General features: G+C 44.2%; 1 protein-coding gene across 3 annotated transcripts in view; it reads right to left on the bottom strand.

The window, feature by feature from the left end:
• igsf3 (immunoglobulin superfamily, member 3) overlaps window positions 1–19,675 on the bottom strand; it is a 68,544-nt gene that overhangs the window by 18,726 nt on the left and 30,143 nt on the right. For all 3 annotated transcript variants that reach the window (XM_071475744.1, XM_071475752.1, XM_071475759.1), the window contains 3 exons: window positions 9,298–9,717; window positions 5,524–5,910; window positions 2,549–2,956 (listed from right to left, as the gene is read on the bottom strand). In XM_071475744.1, the coding sequence (XP_071331845.1) occupies window positions 2,549–2,956; window positions 5,524–5,910; window positions 9,298–9,717 (1,215 nt within the window). The remainder of the gene's footprint in view (window positions 1–2,548; window positions 2,957–5,523; window positions 5,911–9,297; window positions 9,718–19,675) is intronic.

Raw genomic sequence — 19,675 nt, 5'->3', positions numbered from 1 at the left:
TGGCCTAAGAGCCTAAAGATGGCCATTTAGCTTATACCATGTGCATGTGTATGTATGTGCTGCCCTATGCTTTCTGTAAGTCTGAGGTTGTGCGCTTGGCTGTGAGAGTGCGCTTCAAAATTAATGGTGATGCAACAAAGAAAACCCAGGGGAGAGATTTCCTCTAAGCGCTGATGTTCGATCTACGCCCAGCTCTTTGCCAAGTTTAAACTATCCTCATTAGGCTAAAAACATTCACCCAACTCTGCGTTATTGCCAAGATACACCTACACTGGAAAGCACGGGAGAAAGAGAGAGGTAGACTATATAAAGACAAATCCGTTTTATCCGTGGCCTTTAATAACCTGGCCCTGCTGCACCTATTTCGGGGCATTTCAACCAACGTGAGTGATTGAGCTGGAATATGAGAAAGACAGTCACACACAGATGAAAAAAAAGAAAGTGGGAGGTAGAGTGGAGAGATGTTGATGAAGTCTGATTTTTTCCAGATCCGATAATTCATTTCCCTGAGACTTCGCAGATTTCTCCATTATGTTCTTGTCAACAGCCCTGTCGCTTTCTCTCTGTCCCTCACCCTCTGTCTTACTGTGACAGCCATCATCCCTGGTGTCCTTCGGGGTGTGTAATCAATGGCTTTCTGTCCAGACCTGGCTACTGCTGGGACAGGCGCCTGGGGCCATAATTCTCTAATGGACAATAACTCTCCCCTCTCACTCTATCTCTCATCTCCCCGCGCGCCTCTTCAATCCATCCGTCTATTTCCCCTCGCTGTTTGCCTGCCTCTGTGACAGAAAAGAGGATTTCACGCTGATCCATTTTCTCTATACAATTCTGTCTTTTTGTTTGTGTGAATAAACATGAATGCGTTTGCTTCTTACACTCCACAAAGTGTGTGTGGTGGAGTGCGAGAGCGTGTCTATGAGAACCTTCTATATGTGTGTTTATACATACTTTGCCACCCCTGACATCCTGGGGGCCCGTACCGAGCACCTTTGTCTTCAGTGTGGCAGAGAAAAAAAAAACATAAGTTTCCCGGAAGACATCCCTCTCCCACCCACTCAGTGTCTTGTCAGCAAGCAGAGGGAATCAATAAAGGAGGGAGCTATGAACTACATTAGGATACAGTGATCGTACATAATATCCGTGGGTTGTCCACTAATCTCGGGGTTGGCGGTTCGATCCCTGCCTCCTCTTGAACCCTAAGTTACTCCTGATGTGCAGGCCAGTGCCTTGCATGGCAGCTGTGTCACCATCAGTGGGTGTCTGTGTGTGTGTGTGTGTGTGTGGGGGGGGGGGGGTGAATCAGAGGCAAAAGTTGTAAAGCACTTTGTAAAAAAAAGAAAAAAAAAAAAAGGTGCTATGTAAGTGCATTTATCTTTAGCTTCTGCCTGTTGTCTGGTTCACTCAGAGGACAGGTCAGTGTGAAGCCCAATCTGAGCTCAGAGGGAAACCACAGATCAAGTTTCTCCTTCTTTATTTATTAGGTACAAGGACTAAAGAAGCAAGGCGAGGGTTGTAGACGAAGAAGGAGAAAGCTGAAACACACAGGAAAGTGCTCTACCTGCATGGCATGTTTAGGCCCAATAATATTGCAAGTATTGCAAGCTAAAATGAGAAAAATGAGGACCCAAGACAAGTCTGAGACAAAGTAAAACACACACACTGACCGTCACACATCAGCGCACATTTACACAATCCTTTGATCAACAAGCATGGAGGAGATGGAGGAGGAGGAGATGTCGAGGAGTGTAACTGAAGAGAGACGAGCAGCTTTGGACTTCTCTTGCCTCATTTGCATAATACGTCCCTTGTTCCTCAAACTAATGTTTCTGTTGTTGCCCGAATTTAACAAATGGCCACTTAAAAACTGACATCTCTTCTCTGCAGCACCGCTGTGTGTTGCCACAGGGAGCTAATCTGTTGGTTGTGTGTGCGTCTGTGTGTGTGTGTGTGTGTGTGTGTGTGTGTGTGTGTGTGTGGGTGTGTATGTGGATTGAGCCCAGTGCTCCCGGCCTGCCAGCTCCTAACTGCCCCGCTCCAGTGGCTTCCTCAGCCTGTACCCAGGATGTTAAGCTTAACTCAGCACTGACAGAGGGGACCCACAGACTGTGAAACACATTTCCATTCTAATAATTCTGGCTAATCCATATGGGTGAGTGTGAGTGTGTGCGCCTATGATGGGTGTCATAGAAGCACTGCTCTTGACGGCAGTGTGGCAGGTGATGTGAGAAAGAGTGTGTGTGTGTGTGTATGTGTGTATGTGTGTATGTGTGTGTGTGTGTGTGTGTGTGTGTGTGCGTGTGATAATAGCTCGTTCCCCTGGGCGGTGCATGAATAAACCATGGTGTATTCTAAAATGTGAACTGCATGTTCTGCCTGAGCCATTCATCAGTCTTAAGCAAGTCACAAACCACATGCCTCTCTCTCTCATTCGGTGTGTGCATGTGTGCAGCCGCTCTGTCTTGTCTTGAATGTTTACATGCTTTACTGCCTCAGAGGTCTTCCAGTGTGCACAAGATTTGGGTTAAATTGGGCTGAAATAACTTACCGACAGTCTTGACGTTGATTGTCTTGGTGGCTGATTTCTCTCCCATCTTCTCCCAGTTTAGCTCCGGTTCGGTGCCAGTCTGGAGCCACTCAGTGGCTGTGCAGCGGTACTGGCCCTCATCCCCCGGTAAGGCATTGTACAGGGACAGAGAGAATGCGTCTGCTCGCACCTTCTCCACACGTATCTCCCCATAACTGGAGCGCTCTCTATAGGTGGGGCTGTGCCAAACTGTTCCATCCCGATCCAGAGAGGCCACCTCCTGGGTTGCTCCGGTTGCCTGCTTATCTGCCCACTGCCAGACAACGGACAGGGGGCCTGTGGTGGACTGGACTGAGCAGGTCAACTGGATCACGTCGCCCTCTAGGACCTCTGAGGAGTTACTGGACAATGACACAGTGATGTTGCTCTCTGGGAGGGAAGAGAAAAAAGAAAGAGACAGCGAGGTGAGAAGCAGATATCAGAGACAGGGTGCGTGAAGACAAGAGACGGAATTCCATAAAGTTCTTCAACAATCTCAACTCCTTCTCACGCTGAATCTCACAGACAACAAAAATCACATCCTCTGCCTTAAATCATTCAGGAGGCCAGGGGCAGTAAAACAAATTGTTGAGCGTGTTCCCGGGAGTATAACACAATCCTGTGCAAGCGCTGCGCAGGTGGGTTTTGCATGCTTGTGTGTATGTAAGAGCGTGCGGAGGGAGGACGACGGTACAGTTTGTAACTGGCCCTGGGCACATCAGTGTGACAGCCAGAGAGGAGGCCCTGGTGAGTTTGTGTGTGTGGGTTGAGGATCTCTGTCAGAACCTTGTGCAGCTTGCTGACCAAGTCCACATGGGCAGAGGAAAGAAGACAGAGATCACAGAGCTCAGTGGCACTTCAGAAGAAGATGAGGAAGTCTTTACTGGCTCTTCTGCTCTGTTTTTCTGCTTTATCTTCACTCTCATCACTTCAGCGTCCATCAAACATTATGGGGCTGTGGTTGGCCTGAGAGCTCTCTCAGCTCTGTGGGGCCATCACTGCTGTCTCTTGAGGGTGTTGGCTAAAGGTTTCTCTTTTTTTTTTTTTTTTCCTTTCCCCTCAGGCCAAGATCTGCTGCTTCCCTCTTCTCTCCTAATAAGCATGAGCTCTCTGTGAATATGGAATAAACCCGCCTCTTACTTCAATCACACTCAAATGAACAAAAGGAAAAACTCTTCATCCTTTTCTTGTTCCTTTCTGTCTTTCATTTTAACAGCTTCATATTTATTTCCACAGCTGTAACATATTGTATTGTATCACTTCTTGACACTGAGACGTGAAGAGACGTTGGTTAGCCAGTTATAACTGCAGATGCATACATCCTCGCATCCTTAAAATTCCCTAGTTTCTGGACGGTTTCCTGTTTCTCTAACTTTCCCTTTTCCTTCTCTTTGGACTTACACTGCAGTATATCCCCTCTGTTTTTCCCCTGCCCTTGCTCTTGACATTTCTATCTGTATGACAGAGATCCAGTATGGCATGTAAGCTGTCTCTCCCTTTCTCACTGCAAAGGTAAACTCATCCATCAACACTGATTTGTCAGAAGTGTTTACCTCTGTTTTTTCTTTCCTGTCACCTTTGCCTGCCTCTGACTGATCAACTTTAACCCCTGTCACACCCTATTACCACACTTACCCAATTCCCACAATTAGAGTGATGAAGCACATCTCGAGACTGTGTGTGTGCCTGTGCCTGTGTGTGTGTGTGTGTGTGTGTGTGTGTGTGTGTGTGTGTGTGTGTGTGTGTGTGTGTGTGTGTGTGTGTGTGCAGGTGAGAGAGAGCAGACGCGGGAGGGCAATTTGTGCATGAAATAAATGCTGCCTGGCCGCTACTGCTGTGCTTCATGGAAGTTCTCGTCCAATAACCATGGCTATTATCCTGTGTAAACACTATAAACATCTTTTATAGGGCATTACGGTCTTTTGTTGGAAAAACAAAACCTCCCATACAGAGAGGTTCCCAGGAGACTGATGCAGGCTAGGGGCCATTGTTTTGGGCTGATTTAGCAGAGGCTGCGGAGCGGTCAGGATAAGGTAGCGTCAGCTGCTTGAGAGGAGATACTACTCTGTGGTTATCATTCTTTATTATACTGGTAGCAGCTGGCTCCTACCTATTCAAATCCTAAGAGACACGGAGGTGCAAAGAGAAGAGGGGATGGCGCGTATGACCAAGACTGATGTAATGGTGTTCTCCTGCTGCTGCTGACAACAAGAAAAACCTCAATGGCAGATTAGACGATTCTCAGCAAGGTTTCGAAGGTTTGACTGTAAATTTGCATCACTCGGCTTGCAAGCCTCACACAACCACACCAGCCAGCCCCTGCTTAACACAGCTGAAGAGGCCTGCCCCGGCAGAGCACATTAATTTAGCCAGGGGAACCACTTAGAGGGCCCTGGAGAGCTAGGCCCCTTTCTCTGCTTCTTTTCTTTTTCCACGGTTTCATTTCATGGCTGTTAGCTCAGCCTCCTTGAGTCTGGACTCCTCTGCTCTCCATTATCCTACTATAGTGTTACCCCCCCCCCTCCCCACTCCCAGCTAAGCCAAGGAAATGGGAAGGACCATAATGCTGCATTACCAATCCTTAGCAATCCACTCAAACAGAAAATACATCAGGAATAAGAGCGCCATTATCCTTTCCTCGCTTACTCACAGCTAACAATAGAGGCTGTGCAGCTATCTGTTATAGGCCACCTTGTAGAGAGAGAGAGAGAGAGAGAGAGAGAGAGAGAGAGAGAGAGAGAGAGAGAGAGAGAGAGAGAGAGAGAGAGAGAGAGAGAGAGAGAGAGAGAGAGAGAGAGAGAGAGAGAGAGAGGCTGGAGAGGAACACAGCATGACATTCTCCACTGCCTATATGAAGATAAAACTCCTATTATGAAAAGCTCATCATTCTTAGTGTAATAGACAACTAAGGACAGGACAAGTAAGCCAGTGGCCTCGTGAAACACATTATTACTCACTGAGCGGCTGGACTGTGATCTGGACATTGCGAGACCTCTTGCTGCGGTCGATGAAGTCTCCTGTGGGTGTCTTCTCCCGCTCGGTCACGCGGCAGATGTACTTCCCAGCATCCTCGGGGCGTAGGTGCTGCAGCTTGAGCAGGTGCACGTTGGCGCTCTCTTTGCGTACAGTCATGTGACCAGCCGCCTCACGGGCGACATAATCGGGGCCCAGGACAGGCACGGCACTGGGGCCCACCACGGCCACCGGTGAGCTGCTGAAGACCCACGACACCGAGAAGAAGCGCTCGGGGACATTCTGGGCCTCAATGGTGCAGCGAAGCTCCAGCGGCTCACCGGCCGTGAAGGACCGTCGCTCCGTGCTCACCTGGATGCTGAAGTCCCGATCTGAGTGGAAAGGGGGGCAAAGGGAGCATCAAGGTTAAAGGGCTGTTTAGTAGAGCAATCAGAAATGTGGTCAATTGGCTCAAAACAAGAAAAAAAAAAGGTATGTACTGGGAAACACGCTCGGGGATAGGACTCTGTGATACAGTATGAAACAAAAAAGAAAATCCATTTTTGAATGTTGCCCATAGTTGTGGTTTAGTAAGACAACATATTTATGAAAAAAAACCCTTGAACACAGCACTAGATTTTAAATAAAACAGCAGAATGGGAAGAGCGAAGTGGGGGGTTTTGTTCCCAAACAACTTGTGTCTGATTCCTAAAACAAGACTGATGTCTAAATGTGGCCTATAAATGAAACCATAACACTGCAGCGCTTTCTTAATTTCCACAATCCGGGATGCATGCTAAAAGAGGGAGAGAGAGAGAGAGAGAGAGAGAGAAAGAGAGTGGGTGGGTGCTGAAGGTGGGGGTTAAGTTGGTCAGGGATGCGTGGGGGCAATAAAACAGCACAAGTTAGTGCATATGAGAGGATAGAATAGAAACTAGAGAGGTTGAGGTCACTCGGTGCGTCACTCCTGTAAAACGCTGATCTTTCAGGGAGCTCTGCGCTCTCTCTCTCTCTCTCATTCTCTCCCCTTGGTTTCACCTCTGCAATAAAAAACACATCTAATTAAAATTCTCTTCAGCAGTCTCAAACAGAGTCAGACGCTCCCTCTTCCTCCTCCTGCATGGTCAAAGAGAGAAGCAAGTAAACATTGCTGCTGCTGCTGCTGCTGCTGCTGCTGCTGCTGCTGCTGCTCTGGCTCCTCCACTTGGCCAGATTACACTTGTTGTCTGTGCATGTGCTGCCGTGTTTGCATGGCTGTGAGTTCAGTTTTATTTGCTGTATTAATTTCCACACGGTATGTATCAGAGACGGCTGCTTTGCCTCTCGGTGAGGTGGTCGCCGTGAGCTGTAATTACAAAGACTTTAAACAGACTTCCTGAGAAGTACTGTGATGGAAAAGTTCAAAGCCTGCCGCTGGTATAGAGCTCATTATGCGGGGGAACGTTCTGACTGAGGGGTGCGGTGGGGGTGGGGGTGGGGAGGGGGGGTATTGTTTTGACACACACAAAAACACAAACACATTGCATGCTCACACATACTAAATATTGACATGCAAACGCATAAAGTGTGTTTACTTGTGCAGAAACCATCATCATCTACCAATAAACAGGAATTTATTTGTTGATAATTTTGATGACAAATTCTAAGTCTCTGATTGATCTAGTAAAAATGCCAAACATTCTGGTTGCAGCTTTTCAAATATTAAGATTTGCTGCTTTTCTATGGTTATCTCTTCGGTTTTAGGATGTAAGTCTCTATGTCTCCTTGGACATGCATTTTCCCCCCCAATTTTTACATTTTATTGACCAAACAAAAAAACAAAAAACAAAAAAAACAATTCACTAAAGAAATCATCACTGGATTAATTGATAATGAAATAACCATTACTTGCAGCCCTAGTACACGCATACATGCAGATAATGGCATGGGCGTGAAGAGAACAACCCACAGATGCCAAAACAAAGAACAGCCTTGCTACAACAAGGCAGCAGGACAGCAAGCCACTGTTCTATGACATTTGAATTAACTGTGAAGGAAGAGGGAGCAAAGCTGAAAAAGAGCTTTGACAAGAACTGGTCACCACTCAACATGGAGCTCCTCTCAGGAGTTCAACTGAGAGGATGCAGAGACTCAGGACAGAAAACCATACTCAGTACAAGTAGCAGATGGAGTAAAGAGTGAGTCGGTGATGGAGGGAGCAGGACGCAAAAACGCGGTGATGAGACTCGACTGCAATGGAGGGGGTGAGAGAAAAAGAGAAAGACAGAGAGAGTTCGTAAAAACAGAGAGTGAAAGGTGCATTAAGATTCTGTCCGTTGCTCTTCTCTCTGATGCCGGCTGTGGGTGATTAGCTAGTGATGGGGCTGTCTTGAGATCCACTCCATCTTTTATAATCGGAGCCTAATGGAGGAGCTGATCCCTCTCTCTAATTTCTAAAAAAATGTTTCTGTCTCTCTCTGTCAAACACGCACTTGGACAGGTGCACACATCAAATACAAATTCAGCCCAAAGCCATGCAAGCTGTGTCCTCATCATGCAATAAGTAAGTACACGAGAAGATATGAAAATGTATTCACACGCGCACACACTTGAGTTTGAGCACTCACACAGCTACAGCCGCGCACAATTCTGCTGTATTCTCTTTGTCACGCAACAACACCTCCATCCATTATAGATTACAGAGAAGACAAAGAGTGACGAAGGGTGCTGAGAGGGGAGCTCTTTGTGCCTTTTGTCTCCTCCCTCAAGTAGCAGGAACTCATCTGACAAACCTGCTTCACATCTGAGTCACCGGCCTCCTTCTCATCCACCCAGTGCTATCTGGGGCACTATCAAGTTGTATTGGTCCAGAGCGGATCTGATGCTAAATGGAGAAAGGCAAAACGATTCCACTTTGAAGTGATTTACTGGCATAAGACACTTGCCACTGTGTGCTGCCTTGGTAATTGAGCTAACGTCAAAACAGTTTATCATGCAATCTCCTTGGAAACTTTCTTGGAGGCATACAAAGAGATTCTTGTGGAGTGCAGCATAGCGGGTGTGTTGGGGTCATGTTGGGTGGGAGGTTATGGGGACGTGCGAGTCCGAAGTCGTTTGTTTCTTGTCCATCAAGTCCACATGTTGACTGCTTATTAGATCATTATCATATGAGGCATATTGCTCCAACGGCCACCTCAACACACTCTTTATTTCTCCCATGTACTCTCATAATGCACCCCTTGTCACTTACTCAACCCCTTGTCTCCCTCCCATGCCCTTCCCTCCCCCTCCCCTTTGTCTTCCCCCCTCAGCTGGTAACTCCCTTCCTCCCTTCCATTAGACAATCGCCTCCTTCAGAGCTTGCCCTAAACCAGCATGGTTTCCCCCACTAATGCACTCATGCACAAACTAGACTGGTGTGATTGTTGGCGAGGAGGGATTGAAAGACCCATTCTTGGCTTCTTGATCTCTGGGCCACTCGTAGCCTGGAGGGATTGTATATGTGGAAGCCATAGGTCTCCCGTGTCAAACACCCACGCTGTTTGGAGCTGGTTAAATTATTCTCGGATACGCTTGTAATGTTGCCCATCAAACAGACACAAATACAAAAGTGGGGAGTCTGTGGAGGTTTCGTTAAGCCCTTTTTAGTACGCTAATGAGCTTAGTGCGAGATACTGATCAGCAATCAGAGGAAGCCAGCCCACATGCATGCGTGTGTGCTTGTCAAAAGGACAGGGACCTAAGAGGAGAGCAGACTTTCCCCTCCCTCCCCTTCCACAGAATCTTTCCCGTCAACTCACCAGTGGGCTGAATGCGGAGCTGAGTCTTGTCGCTCTGCTTGCGGGTCATGGCGAACCAGCTGCCGTCTGGGTCCTGAATCCACTCAGCAGCCTGGCAGTAGAGCAGGCCCTGGTCCACCGGCTGCAGCTTGTGAATGGTCAGCCTGTAGGCCGTAGCGCTGGTTTTATCCAGCCTGAGGTCCCCCGCGGCCATCCTCTGCCGGTACGGCCCCCCAGAGCGGAGAACAAAGTCCCTCGATAAGGTGACCAGCTCCTGAGGTGGGGCGGCCGCGTCCTCCGGAGATCGAAGGTACCAACCAACTGACAAGTGAGTGTGCTGCACTGTGGTCCGAGACACCTCGCAGGTAAGCTGTAGTGTGTCGCCTTCCACTTTGGACAGAGTCTGGGCTGGAGCTGTTACTGTCAGCGAGTCAGCGATGACTGCAAAAATAAAGGAAAGAAGAAGAGAGAAAATTAGTGCTTGGATTCAGAAAATGTGGAGGTTTTTGGGGACGTGAAAGTAGATTAGATACCCCCCTACCTGTATATAAAAAAAAAATCTTCAAACACCATGTAATTCTGTTGTTTACAGTCGAGGACCAGCCATAATAAAACCGACTATTTTGGTTTACACTATTATGGAGGTGAAAATAAACAGGCATTCTGCTGTAAATGGTTCAAAATCTGATTTACTCCCCGTTGTGAGGAAAAGGTGTTAATGCAAACAAGCCTTTGTTGTGAGGTGACTGCTCCCTATTTCCTTTTTAATATGTGACTTTCACATGTCACCATGAGTTGATGGCATTTTCTCTATCTCACACACCCAGATCTCACACTCCATAGAACGTTCTGGCACTTCTTTCAGGCTGATTATATCCCATGAGGTTAGCTACAGCGAAAAAAAAAAAAAAAAAAACAGCTCCACACTGGCATCTTCCAGCCACGCTCTCTCTCACTAAACTTTTCAAACATTTTTTTTTTCTTTATCGCACATATTAAATATACAAACTGCGAGTTAAAATTGCTGTAATAAATTCAGCCCAGCCCTTCCATCTACGCTACAACAAAGATGGACTTCAAGCCAGATGGTTGCAAACAGGGGAGATGAGAGAGGGGGACAGCCAAGTGCAAGGAAGCAACAGAGACATCGAGATTTGATCACTTCAGAAAGCAGGATGGAAACACTCCAAACATCGACAGAAATAAACACGGACAGGTTTTTTTTTTTTCTCAAAAAAAAGGAGCCTGTATTAGCTAAAGAAGTATTTTTGGATGTGTACCAGGTCGGTGCTGTTTATCTGTGAATGTGTGTGTGTGTGTGTGTGTGTGTGTGTGTGTGTGTGTGTGTGTGGAAGAGACTGACAGAGAGCGCTGGACCTAAGATTCAAAAACGTCATGCATTAATGACAACCAAAAGAAGAAGAGAGGTCTTAAGGTCATATAAAAAGAGTAGAGCCAGTACGCTGAGAGTGTTCCCTGTCACAACTGTGTTTGGATGTTTGTGTCCTCACAAGAGGACAACTTCTACAATGCATGACTTGAGGCTGCAGACACACACAATGCTTAGATACAAAGCATATCGGGTGCAGAGATGTCAGTGCTCACAACGCACACCAATCAACCATTTAAGCTCAACAGGATAAAATGAATTGAATGAATAATGCAAAGAGATGCTTTTTTGCATTGCCATGTGGTGACTGGGGGCCCTTCTTAGAGGCCAGAAAATGGAATTGCTTTGTGCTGGTCTCTGCTAGTGGAGTGCTTTGTCAAGATGTTTGGTTATTCAGGCTCTTAAGGGATTGTCATTGTGGAGACTACAAATCAGCAGGTTTCAGGTCTGTGCTTCCCCTCAACTCACCTGCTATGTGGGTAAAAAGATTTATTCCCGCATTCTTCAGAAAGTATGCAGGTACACACGACCTGCATGCATTCACAGTAACTGTGTGTGTGTGTGTGTGTGTGCGCTCATGTGTCTTATGTGCAAAAACATGAGTGATATTGAGAGATGGGGATTGCAAGAACAGAGAAACAGATACCACTAATGAAACAAACTAGGAGGGGGGGAAACAAAGGCAGAGAGATCAGAGAAAAAAAGATGGCGGGGGCGGAGGAAAGAGGCTTGACATCTGGTTACTGGAGTTTAACAAGACACTCAAAGAAAGGAAACAACAATAAAACAGAAGTGGCAGCAAAATAAAGTGAGTAATCAGGTGGGTCAGACACGGTGGCACTCTAATGAGATGCTACATTCAGGAGATATATATACAGTAAGCCCAGACAAGAATAAACAGTTTCCTGCAATATTTTGTAGCAATTGTGAAAATACTGACGAGGTCTGACTGAGTAATCCACTTCTAAATTACTTTCAGTGCTTGATAAACAGTCTAGCAGCAAGGGAGGCTAATGGCAGTCATGGGCCGCAATAAAACCATTCTGCTGATATATTTGTTTGTTGGTTATATGGTAAAATGACAAACATGGGAATCTTCCTGGGCCTGTATCAGTGTTTGTATTCAGATGCTTTATTTATAATAGGTTACAGCTGAGCAATCTGTCTCTCCTAATGGCTGTAACTGCTTTTGCTATTGTTCTACAAATCTGTGTTGTCTAAATGAAAGATTCAGAGTGATTAAAAATAAAGAAGCTTGACAAGTGAAGCAAAGTTTTACAGATATGAAGAGTGGTTATTCATGATGGTTCATGTGGCCATTTTGTGTGTGTGTATATATATATATATATATATATATATATATATATATATATATATATATATATATATATATATATATACACATACAACAAAAAATGTAATTAAACACCTCTCACTAAGCCCGTTGAAGACACAACTCTTAATTTTAGCCTAATGATGACATTAAATAAAAGATCATCATCATTACACAATAACATCTAATTTTGCTGTTGAAGGACCTGGTGTTGCCAAGTCTTCTGACTCTGACTCTCCAGTCAACGCTGACTGAACGGCAGCCTCACAGAGACATACTGTTACCACAACAACACACCTACGCTACAACCTGCCATTGCCATAGCAACCCTCCTACATGATGATGTGGGCCTCTGAGAACACCCCGGAGTTACTATAACAACCGCAACTCCCCCCAACACCAACCCAATCTTGAACCTGACTGCCGTCCACTCTGTGGGCACCACCTGGGGAACAGCGTGAAAACAGTGAGCTGATTCTTCACTTCTTTCTTACAGAGATATTTAACACATAAAATCCTCTGGGCCAATCAGATTCTTACGCACAGATATATCTGGGAGACAGAACCAGTCAGATAGCACCAGCCAATTTCAGTATTTCCAAGGGTCAAGCCAAGGTTGTAAACACACCAAGATCCTCCAATAGTCTCACTGACCTCAATCTGGGAAGGATTAAGAACAGCATGAGATGGCAATCTTGGGCACATGCACAAAAGTGAATGTGTGTGTGTGTGTATGCACTCGCTTTCATCACTTGTGAGGACATTGTATTGACTTATTTCACCTTAACTATAACTGCTGCATGCCTCATTACAACCATTACATTACAAATCTGGGAATACTTTTGCAGTCAACCGATCCCAAAAAAAAGATCTAAACCAACAAATAATTTATCCAACTCTTAAGTGTAGCCCGAACCTTACATAGCATAGCCATATGGGTAAAGACACAGTTATTATCCAAAAACTATTACAGACATTAATGAGCTACACCACGCCATTGCATGTGTCTTCATTACGATGAACACAGTAGTTTCAGTGAATTCAGCATCCTGCAGCATTAAATACCCACCATCATATTTACCTCAACAACACTGACAAATCTGCCAGAGAACGTGTGCTGAGGGTGATGGGAATGGGGATGGAAATGTGTAACATATTCAAAACATTTAGCATCAAATTTAGTCATTTCACTGCTGCAAATAACTGTGCATGTGTTCACTGCTACTCAATGAACCAATCTTTATTACCATAAAATAAACAGCCTGGGGAATTTCTGAAGGTTCTGAGATAATTTTCCTTATTTGTACCACGTTCTTAGAGAATGAAATCTCTAAGTACTAGCAATTAACACATTTTTTTTTTTTTTTTTTTTTTTTTACAGGTAGATCAGTTAATCTTTTGCAGTTTGAGATGTAGGTTCTCATATGTGGATGTGAAGGAAAAACATGTTATTCTGCTTTTTTTTTTTTTTTTTTGACTGACACAAAAGCTGTCAGTCCTTTATAAATCTTTAAAACTACTCTCTTCCTGCTCTACCTCATCTGCAATTTTTGCTTTCATCTCTCTCCATTCCTGATCTTCCCCTGCTCTCTCAGCCCTCTGAAGTGAGTGACGGTTGTCATCCCTCAAGCTGGCCTTTTAAGTCCAGTCACACAGGGATAGAATTGTGGGGGACACGGGGACACAAAAATGGAGGAGAAGGGATTTCGCAAAGACGACACAAGAGGAGAAAAAGATAATTTATGAAGTCTGATCTGTACATTCTGCATGCAGCCAAACTTCTCTCTGCAGTGTGTGAGATGGCTATTGAAGTCGCGGAAAGAGAAAATGCTCTTTACAGAAAAAAGAAGGAGCAGGAAATCAAATAGCAGTGTTTGTTTGTGTGTTCAATGTTTTCACATGTGACTGTTTGTGGGAGAGTGTTTTTTTTTTTTTTTTTTTTTTTTTTTTAAAAAGGGGGAACAAAAAACAGCAGATAGTGAAGATCCAACCACCCGACACTTTGTGCTTGCTCTTGTGGTCTTGTCACGGGAGAAGATGATTACATGAGGAACTGGAGAGAAGCACAGTGCCCTCTGGATCTTACAACTGCTACAAATGTTCTCGCTCACATAAACATGCACTCTCGCCTTTCAGCAACACAAAAAACACATGTATGCACCCACACAGATGTCATTTCACTGCATTTCTCTGCATTTGTTTGTACATGTGCATGTTCATGCGTTATGTCTTTATGCCTATTTAAATTGTTGAGCGTTAAGGCAGCAAGTTTCTGGGTCTGCTGTTTATTTCACTGAGAGTGTTAGCTTAGCATCAGTTTGGAAATGTCAAACTTCTGCCACTAGCTGCTGGCCAATGAAAATTAGGGATTAGATATCAAAGCAATATCCAAGAGGTGGCTTTTCTCTCACATACTATATTGGAATTCATTCATGCCTGTTGGCAAATACTGTAACAGACTGCATGGAGAGGCAGTCTGCAGAAATTCCTATGAGAGCTGATGGGCTGACACTACTAGCAACACTACACTGCTAAATGTGGGTAAACACCCAGCAAAGTATATGGACATCTACATATGTTTGTTGTGCATTTTACTCCAAAACCACAGGCTTCACTCCGCTACCCTCTGCTTTTGTGGGAAGGTGTTCCACAAGAATTTGGAAACTGGCTGCTGGGGTTTGCTCCCATCTATTTGTCCATCCACCTATCTATCCATCTATCTATTGATATCTGGGGTTGAGGTTTAAGTGAGGACCTCCAGTGAGGCCCGCATGTCAGTCCAGCCTAGCTCGGACATTGTGTTAACTTGGATGTGGCGTAATCCTTCGTTTCATCAAGCCAGGGAAGGACCTTCAGCAAACTACCCAGTGAACCCTGTCAAGTTGTTATTACTCAGACATCATGTAAAGCTGGATGGGAAAGAAGTTAGCTTGGTAAACCATGTCAAGTTGAAATAGCTAGGCGTCAGGGTTTGTGTAAAGCTGAATGCAAAAGGAATTTGCCTGGTAAAGCTTGACAGTTTATAAAAGCTCGAAGTTTGTGTAAAGCCAGATGCACAAAAACCCAAACTGATAACATCAAACTTGTCAAGTTGACATTGCACAGGGGCCACCTAAAGCTGGATGCGGAACAGAAGAACAGCCGAAATACAACCCAAAACGGAGGGAAGGTTTACACCTAGTTAAGTCAGATCTGGGTATGGATTATTTAAGTGAATCCTAATGTTATGGCTCTGTGCAGCCAGCCTAGTTCTTCCAAACCAAACTCAGAAACCATTTTTTTAGTGCTGTGCTTTCTGCTTGGGTGCACTGTTACACTAAACCAGGAAAGGCCCTCATCAAACGCTGTACAACCATGATTAAAAAGAACTAAGGGCCCAAACCAAAGCAAGAAAAACAGCCCCAATCTAAAGCGCCCAGAAGTATATGGACTGTTTTAGTCCACATACTATTGCCCTGTAGTGTATGACATTCACAATACTACCGCCGAGCACCACAGATGTTCAGCCACAGCTGAAGTGGCTACCGCTTTTTCACCGTATAATGGCCTTAAGTGTCTGTTTGTGTGTGTGTGTGTGTGCTGCTGCAAAGCAAATGACCATTTGGCAAAGCCAGTAGGGTAATTATTGTTAATTACTCTGTGAAACTGAGAGTACTGCTGAGAGGACAACAGAGCGAGTGGGCGAACCTCAGCTCCACTTCATGTGAGTCCATCCTCATCACCAAGCAGACGTCACTTACTGACCCAGGATGCCTGCAATACATGCAGGCACATTAGGTCAGGGAGAAATAGAAAGAGAAATAAACAGAAACTGTGCCTACACCTGTCTTTCTCATACTTATTATCCATTAGCCTGCCCATTCACATCCTCCACGCCTTTGTTCTTCTCTGTGAGAGCTGTTGATGAGTCAGAATGAGGGATGAAGAGGTACAATTGGGAAACTGGGAGAGACGAGGGTAAAGTAGGAGGAAGAGGGAAGAAGGTGAGTATGAAGACAAAGGAAAAGGAAGAAAAGAGAAAAGATGAATAACAAAGAGGCTGTGCTCTTTTGCTTGCTACATCCCGCGACTCAATGCAAACATGCACACCGACTCTTCGCGATTCCTGTGCAGGAAGTGGAGAATATACTTCAGATAGATTATTATTATCCTATTGTAGCCTATATATAGATAGTGTACTTGTCAGTCTTACTTCACTACCTTACCCCCATCACGCCCGCACTAACACTAACACAAATCTGGCAAGCAACACACAGGGCAACCACTTGCTCGGGAGACTGGGAAATCAAGCAGGTCTTCAAACAAAACACCTTGAGCAACCAGTGAAGCGAACTCCAACGAACTGAGGTCTACACACCATTCTCAAGAGCTTGTACTGATAATAAGGACAGGATATGGAGTAAAACGAGAAAGAAATAAGAGCAGAGTAAGGATCATGCCTTGGAGCAGAAAAACAGACATACGGGAGCCCTCTTTAACATAGAAGAAAGGGGTGAGGGAAAAAAATAAACAGAAGATGGAAGTTGACGGCTGCAATGTGGGATCTAGCTGCACAGCAGGGGATATATACATAATACAACACATGCACATGATCAGATCAGCCCTGCACCTAATTGAATCTAAGATACCGAACACGACTCCTTCACTTGTATGTTTCTGTGTTTTCACACATATATGCCTCATGTAAAACAAATATAGAAGATGTTGTGCATCGTATGGTCCCAGGGAAACAATTATGCAGTTCTCATGTCAAAATGTGGTGCTTGTTAATACGACGTTCTCCTGTGAATTTATGGCAATGTGTTGCTATGGTGCTGCTATTAATCAGGCCTGATTTTTGTTCTTACGTGGTACATTTGTAATCTGACAAAAAGGTGGATGTGCTGCTAACATTACCTTGATATTTGGGAACACCAGCTTATTTTGAAAAAAAGCTAATAAAACAAACACACACACACACACACACACACACACACAGACACACCATTCTTTCAAATGCATTAAATGCAGCATGCATTGCTCTTATTACAGCCCCCCTGCATGCTGCTTTGGTATATGGAGAAAACTGAAAGCCTGACAGATCTGCCATGTCTAGCAATGTTTGTAAGTTATGACTGGAATAGCCTACTGGCTTTTGGTTAAGGGTTTTAGCAGTCAGTAATGTATTATTGTTTTTTTAATTCATTTTTCATTGATTTGTAATATTCAAAATGAATACTCTATATATAAATATATATCAAAATAAAAGTGAATATGCCAATTTATCATATACAAAAAGCCAGATGTAATTACTCCACTCCACAATTGTAGTCCATATGGTAAGAATTTGAGGGGTGCTGATGATGATGCCTTGGAACACGACTTCTTAATAAGGGAACACAATGGGGAACATGACAGCACATTCATTAGTCTGTGTGTGGATGGTTCTGTGTACTCACAATTATTTGTAACTACCTAACAGCTCTCAGCTTGAAAAGCTGTCAAACATTTGACGTTGACACGGCTAAGGTTTTGGTCAGAGGCACAAATTATTTTCACATTGCTGAATACATTTTGGCATAATGAGTAAAAGCTTACATAACACACTGATCACAACACACTCATCTATGCAACAAAAGCAACAAAACCTTAGACTTTTTCATTCCTGCATAATTACTGTATCTGCCAAATGCAGGACCTTGATAACATTAATTCATAGCTTATCGGCAGTCATAGAATGTATTTTTTCTTTTGAATAATCGAGGAGTTTTCTTATGAATATGTTTTTTTTCCCCTCAAATCCTACTTTCCTTCTGCAGATCAATGGAGCAACATAGTCAAATGGTGTGTATTAGAGGGCTGAATCATTTTTCATTTGGGCTTTGTGTTGCATGTCAACCCGTATTAGTCTTTCCCTTGAATTTTTTGGGATGATAAACAAGAGTTTTACAGTAATTTTTAAGCAGATGTGATCAGGCCAAAACAAGCAAGATAGAAAGTTTTGTGTTCCGAGCTAAGTGTGTACAGAATAAACAGGCTCCTTATGTTATGAATGAATTAACAGTTGTTTATTATCAGGATCACAGACCACAGACTGAGCATAGGCCCCAGTTATTTTGCTCCATAGCATAAATTGCTTGATTTTGAGATTTTATAAAACAAACTGGTACAAATTAAAATAAATTTGTCTATAATTTGCTTTTTAAATGAGGCACCGTGAGTTGAATGTCTCACATTATCGTGTCTGATCAAAGAGACTTCCGCACAGTCCTATCATAACACACCAACTCCAATCTTCTAAAAATGTGAAGGGAGATGAAATAGAAATAAAGAGGGGATAGAGAAAAGGGTTGAGAGGATATGAGAGATCTTACAGATGCTGTTATGAGATTTTCAGTTGAGTTGCTGTAAGGTCCCCTGTTAATGGAACATCACTCTCAGCGGGTGTGTGAGTGTAAGTGTGTGTCCTGTGCTGTAACACAGAGGTCACAGTGACTGAAAGGAAGAGGCCTCTTCATTTAATAAAAGGGGTCTCTGAAGCAATCTTTCCTGTCTCCTTACATTGTCATTCCTCTGCGGGCTCTGTCCCATTTTTCTTCTCACAATTTTCTCCTCACCACCACCATCCACGCCGCCTCTCTCCACCACATTATCTCGTGAGTTTCTCCTTGTCGTTAGACAAGTTGCTTGTCAGCACCCAATTATCACTTATTCTGTTTTTCTCAGCCTCCTTCCTCCTCCAGCTCGTCCTCCTCATGACTGTCTTAGAACACAGGCAGGCACGTTTTATCGAGCTGCTGATCCCTCTTTAACCAGCTTATACGCTACATGTCAGTCAGACAATGACCATATTGAAAGCTGAAAGCTTAAAGTTTTTTATCCTAGGGGGGTCATGAAACTAGTAAAGGGAGTAACATCTGCTGTGCGTGTGTTGGTGTGCGAGAGAGGGAGACAGACACGGAGCTAGGCCCCTGTGGCTAACACAGCTCATTATACCTAAAGGTAGAAGGAGAGGCATATCACAATTGGGCTCAGTCTCTCCCTCTCTCTCTTGTGCACCCACCCAAACACACACGCACAGTCAATCCTGAGGGGACAGCTGCTCTCTGACACACACAGTAGTATAACTGACTGTGGTTCTCCCCTCTACTCACCCAAACGTTTCCTCCAGAGCTGTGACTCAGCCATGCTGGGTCACTGAATTACAAATAGTCCTCAGGGGTGTGATGCTTATTAACATTATTTTTTTAGAAGAACATACATTAAGTTAAAAACAGAACTTAGAGGCATTTTTTTTTTTTCTTTCGCATGTGCTGAGTTGCAAAATGCATGAATTTAGAAGGCCATTAATTATATAATGGCGTTTCAAAATTCATTTGCACCAAACTTGGTGGAGGGATGGGGAGAACCCATTAAATTTTAGGGCAGATCCGGATCATTTACTATGAAGTGGAATATTTTTTCTCTCAAGTCTGGTGTGTGTTGTTTGATGGGGGTCTGCACTCTCTGGGTGCCCTTCTAGTTACTAAATGTTTGGAAAGTTTTTCATGCAGACATACTTTTCACTCACATCAAAATAATAATAAAAATCCAAACAATACAATCTGAACTTTCACTGAGGGTAGTAGAGGATTCAAGGAGAGACTCAAGGAGACTAACTGGATCTCTGAGTCTATTTTATCTGTCATTTCAACAAG

Source organism: Trachinotus anak, unplaced genomic scaffold (genome assembly GCF_046630095.1).
Source record: "Trachinotus anak isolate AG129_WGS33_773 ecotype Australia unplaced genomic scaffold, CSIRO_AGI_Tana_v1 ptg000001l, whole genome shotgun sequence".
Lineage (NCBI taxonomy): Eukaryota > Metazoa > Chordata > Actinopteri > Carangiformes > Carangidae > Trachinotus > Trachinotus anak.
The sequence above is the reverse complement of the archived record's forward strand: the minus strand, read 5'-3'. Positions and strand labels throughout refer to the sequence as shown.